Source organism: Periplaneta americana, chromosome 4 (assembly GCF_040183065.1).
Source record: "Periplaneta americana isolate PAMFEO1 chromosome 4, P.americana_PAMFEO1_priV1, whole genome shotgun sequence".
Classification (NCBI taxonomy): domain Eukaryota; kingdom Metazoa; phylum Arthropoda; class Insecta; order Blattodea; family Blattidae; genus Periplaneta; species Periplaneta americana.
In genome coordinates this window covers 42124978-42130550 of record NC_091120.1, presented here as the reverse complement: position 1 = coordinate 42130550, position 5573 = coordinate 42124978, and the positions used below count along the sequence as shown (strand labels likewise).

Genomic DNA, 5573 nt, shown 5'->3' with positions numbered 1-5573 from the left:
AGACTTTCCGTTTGCAAGAGGAAATTAATATTCTCTCATCTCAGAAAAAAACTGTAAAATTTTTATGGTGTTCACAACTACTTACTTTTGTGAATGTGGGTTTCTTCTGTAATTTATTTAAAAATAATTAATGCAGGAATAAGTTGAGTGTTGAACCTGATTTAAGACTCAGAAGAAGCCTGGTATAAAGGAGTTGAGTTTTACTAAACAAGCACAACCGTCACACTGACTTTGCGCTTATTTATTTTAGTTACAAATTCTAGCATCAGAAGGGATATTATGTGTTTATAATGTAATTTTTGAGTATTTGATCGCTTACCGTTACATCACTAATATATCCATTTTCTGTATATTTTATGGTACAGGGAAATCAGGAAAAGGTGTTATAAGTGTTCACTAAATTAGAAATGCCATAACACTTCATTTAAAATAACTCACTTTATTGAGATGTTTTTCACTCATGCAATACAGCCTTATTTTGTTAAGGCATGATATAGAGGTGACTTAAAATAACGAGAGATAAATAATTATTATTCCTCCTATTTTGATACTCTATATTTACAGTCATGTGTACTGGTTTAAAAATGTGGTATGATTGTATACTTTATACAGATAATTGTTCTGCGTGTTTTTTTTTTTTTTACATTTTATAATGCAGAAATATACTAGTGAATAGAGGGAACACTACAGATACAGAAATATGGAAAGTGAAAACAAATTCTGAAAAAGAGCGTGTGTCATGATATTGACAGTGAAATAAATACGTAATTAAATATACATTAAATAATTTTCAGCATAATGAAAAATGGCCTTAAAAATTTCCTGTTATATACAGCATGAAAGAGGTAAAGTTTAAAAGAACATTTAAAAGTCTCGTAGGTCGATATAATCATGTTCAATTCTGGCCACAGCATCAATCCATAGCGTTGTGACTAGACTTATCCGTAGTGGTGACCGGCAACGTGAGCATGAGCTGCGAAGTGGGCAGCCTTAGCCGCGGCCACTTCAGGGGTGTCCACGGGCACTGCAGGCACGTGGGCAGCGTAGTGGCCACCATAGAGACCAGCACCGTAATGGCCTTCATGGTACTGTCCATCATCGTAGTGTCCATAGTGGCCACCATAATGGTCCTGTCCATCATCGTAGAGTCCAGGGTGGTACTGTCCGTCGTCAAAGTGACCGGCATAGTGGCCGGCGTAGTGCCCGTAGTGATCCTGTCCATCATCGTAGTGTCCAGGGTGATACTGTCCATCATCATAGTGACCACCGTAGTGTCCACCATAAGCACCGTGGCCGTAGCCGGGGGCGCCAGCTGCAGCGGCGGCGGCAGCTCCGTAGGCGGCGAAGTGGGCGGCCTTAGCGGCGGCGACCTCGGGGGTGTCGTGCACGGGGAGGGCGGCATGGTGTCCATAGTGAAGAGGCGCAGCGCCATAGGGATATCCAGCGTATCCTGGGCGAGCGAACACTGCATTCACAGCCATAAGGCAGAACACCATAATCTGTAAACGGCAGATAATTAATTTCAGGAACATTGTATAAGTTAAAATTTTTCGAGTTTCAGATTAATAATTTCCGTCAAGATTATTACATTCCTTGAAAAATACACATGAATATCCAGTGTATAGCTGAGTAAAATTTCACGTTAATTAAGTTTGACAATGATATTGTCGGTTACATAGTAGTTGTTGAGCTAGCAAATGCATTCGTGGTTCGTGGATGAGAGAAATTGATCTTTAAGAACGACAGAATCCTTATCATGGCTTGCTTTAGGGAGGAGATGAGTGAAATTTCTAACTTCTGTAGTTTTTGAGCCAGTTTTTTTCAGTTTTTGCACACATATTCCACATATTATATATGTATGCTACATATTTTCATTGATGCCACCCTGATATTTTCTGAGTTATGCCCTTTTTCTAAAAAAAATTGGGGCATATCTTTAAAATCTATCTCCTCGTACAAATTTTAAGTATACGCGTATGATCTAGAAAAAAATCTATCTTTGATGTATCTAGAAAAGCACTAAGCATCCATATTTTAGAAATGTATCCTTAGAATAGAGAAAAAATATTATTTTGTCAAAAATTATTTTTGTTATATGCAAATTATTGTTAAATTTAAAAAATAATTAACATATAAAAAAATCTAATACTCTGATTTGTTAATCATACTTTATAGAGCATACAGGAAAAATTTCATGTTCCTAGCATAAAAATATTGTAAGAGCCTTTATACTTCCAACCTGATAAAATGTGCTGAAAAAAAAAGAAAAAAAAAAGAATGAGAACGCAGCTTGTAAAACTTTCATAGAACTGAAGTTCAAGGGTGCTGCCATTTATATATTGCTTAATTTTTATGCTTTCGAGCGCCGTAGAGTATTGAAACTTACTCAACAAATAAACAAGAATTTGCCGATTCATTTTTTACAAGAAAACGAAAATGTTATTTTTTGATTGAAAATGAAAAAAAAATTCAGCTTAAGGGGATAGGTACATCTTTCGCTATTATAATTGTATAATTATTATATTTAAACATTTTTTCTCAGAACCTATAAGTTGTTTCGACATAAAAATTGGCATGCTTAATATACATTATCTGTACATCACTAAAAATTATAATATTTTTTGTAAATCTAGTAGAAATTTTTAATTGTGAAAATTTGTGGGGTATTTTGTTCAATTGAGTAGGCTTTACATGATAACTGTAAACGTACTTAAAATATTTTTATGAAACTTTGCATGTTTATATAAGTTCTTTCGCGTAAAATAATGTACACTTGGACCCTTTTACTAGGATGTATAGTTCTTTAAATTGTTTAAATTGTGTACGAAAATAATATTTTTTAAAATTAACTGTACATTGTACACTAAAGATCCCAGAGTTTGTCGATTACATGGGAGAACTATACGTACATACATACAAATTTTCATTAAAATATCTTGCGTACTTTTTGAGTTATGATATAAACGCTATCCTACTGAACAATACTCCACACATTTATTTAACAATCTAATAATAATAATAATAATAATAATAATAATAATAATAATAATAATAATAATAATAATAATAATAATAATAATAATAATAGTAATAATAGATGCTTCTCAGGAACATTAAAATTGTTCAGTGATGTACAGATAGTGTATGTTAAGCATGCCAATTTTTATTTCCAGAGGACCTATAAATCCTGTGAAAAAATGTTGAATTATAGTAAATTATTCTAGCCAGACGTATACCTCCCAACTTAAGAGGAGAAATAATGCTGGGGTCCCCGTGTCTTAAGTTGAGACAGCCCTCTACCTAAATGGAAGTGATCAAGCAAAAATATGACCCATTTTTACGCGCATAAAAATTAAAATCTTTAGTTAGTAGGCTTACAATGTGCCAATATCGGTGGTTTAAGTACATGTACCTTAGTCACTCCCTTCCATTATCCTTCCATCCATCCATCCATTTTAAACGTTTGAGGTTAATGATTTATATCATATTTTGAAGAACATTTGCAAGAAATTTATAACTGGTGGTAGAGTGATAGAAGGAAACGGGAGTATCTCGAGAAAACTCCTGTACAACGTGTGCTTTGTCATCTACAAATTCCATCTCAAGTGGCAGGGGATCGAAGCCCGGTCACCTGGATGGAAAACCAGTACTTGAGTCACAGACGCTGTTTGGACAATAATTACACATACAGGGCGAAAATGCACGAGTCTAAGGTCAAGTACCCGTCCCAGTTTCGGCCCTCGAAAAGCCAAGTCGATTCAAAAAGATTATTTTTTTAATTCCTGTGTGCTTCTTAAATATTGAGCAGTTTCGTGAGGATTTAAAAATGAAAACACTGATTGCGTTTTTTTTTTCCTTGTGGTATATAAGAATTCTTGTAAACATCTGAAGTCCTTCCCCTATAGCAACTGATTCTTCACAAAAAAGGCCAGCCCAAGGCTGGAATTTCTCTCAGACTTAATTAATTGTATTATCTTTCAGTGAGGTAGCCTACTTCGGCTTGAACCTCTTTGCGATGAATAGTAAAATTTGAGGGCATCAATTTATTGTTAAATGTTGCTTTTCTTCACCACATATATTATTTTATGAAATTTATTAAATTGTTCTGCATTCTGTAAATATTTCGAAAAACATTTACTTCAATTTTGTAGAACAACCAAGCCTTTCTAATCATTTCATTATAGAATTGTTTCCTTAAACGAAAGTATTAAAGAGAACAAAATATTTTATTTGTCATTCTCAGGCAAGTAAATATCTTCACATACCTAGCTTATCGCGAGGCACCTGTTTAATATACTGTAGCTATAAACATATTCCTTTAATTTATCTTAGATATAAAATAAATTATATATTGCGTGTATGTTAGGAACGTTATCAAATGTACTTTTACCTTAATAAAATAAGGTTTGTGATAAAAAAATTAACTTGCCTATATTAGCATTTATTTTCAATCTCAGTTTTAAAATATTAGAATTTTTATAGATTTCATCCCATCTTCAAAAATAAATTTTAATTAAAAGCCAGTCATGCTAAAACTGTGGTCATCATGTCGTAAGTTCTGTATGTGAGAGAAAGAAAAGACAAGGAGCAGGTGTCCTTGGGGATATGAATGTTGTATTTCACTCCCGGAAATAAAAAACAAAAGCACAGCAAAGTTATGATTATTAGGCCTATTATTATTATTATTATTATTATTATTATTATTATTATTATTATTATTATTAAAATATGAATGGAATATATATTGAGTACTAACTGTATGCACTTTAAACCGTGCAAAAGTATCTTACCTGAAAATTTCTGGTCATTTTGACTAGTTGGTGTCTCTCCTCGTGGAACTAACTCAGACACTTGTTGACTAAGACAAATTGTGCCGTCTGCCATGCCATAGGTCCTTTATATACGTGCAACAATCACAATCACAAAGAAAATTTGTCCTTCGCTTTCATTTGTTTAAAATATTTCGAGACAATTCCATACGAAACTTGTTATGGGACACACCTTCTTTTCCTTCAGCATCCCGCTATACGGAAAGCAAGTCCCTTGTCCAAGCAGAACTCTGCTAACGAGTTCTTAACTAATCGCATTCCTGATTCCGAACCCAGCGATTATACGAAAGTGCAGAGTATTACATTCTGGATAATAATAAGGTACGAATATGATTTGTGTTTACCTTCGTCAACATAAACATCATTACCAACACTATTGTCGTCATTATGGTCATCATCATGATTATCATCGTCGTCATATTATTATTTCCTTCTTCCTTTTTTTCTTATTTGTCGTATTTTGCGCCTTCTTTGTGTTTTCATCATCATCATCATCATCATCATCTTCTTCTTCTCTTTCGTCATATTTCCGTACTTCGCCATATACATTTTTTAATCTGTCATTTTCTTTTATATTATCTTCCTCTCCGTCTTCGCTTTTGTCATTCTAGGTGCTATGACGGTTACTAAACTAGCCGTTATATCTGAGGCTCCTGAGTTCAATCCCAATCAAGAGTGATGTATTCTAAAGAGTGATAAAATTTTTAGCATGGTTTTCTGCAGAAGGAAAGTAAAACTATGTGT

At 33.7% G+C, this 5573-nt stretch overlaps 1 protein-coding gene across 1 annotated transcript; it reads right to left on the bottom strand.

Annotated features, from left to right (window-relative positions):
* Nucleotides 1-419: 419 nt before the first annotated feature.
* Nucleotides 420-4876, bottom strand: LOC138697759 (cuticle protein 5-like). Its single transcript, XM_069823247.1, has 2 exons — nucleotides 4791-4876; nucleotides 420-1499 (listed from the first exon to the last, which is right to left on the bottom strand). Exons 1-2 carry the CDS (start codon nucleotides 4806-4808, stop codon nucleotides 939-941), a joined length of 579 nt encoding a protein of 192 aa, XP_069679348.1. The 5' UTR covers nucleotides 4809-4876; the 3' UTR covers nucleotides 420-938.
* Between the last annotated feature and the right edge of the window lie 697 nt (nucleotides 4877-5573).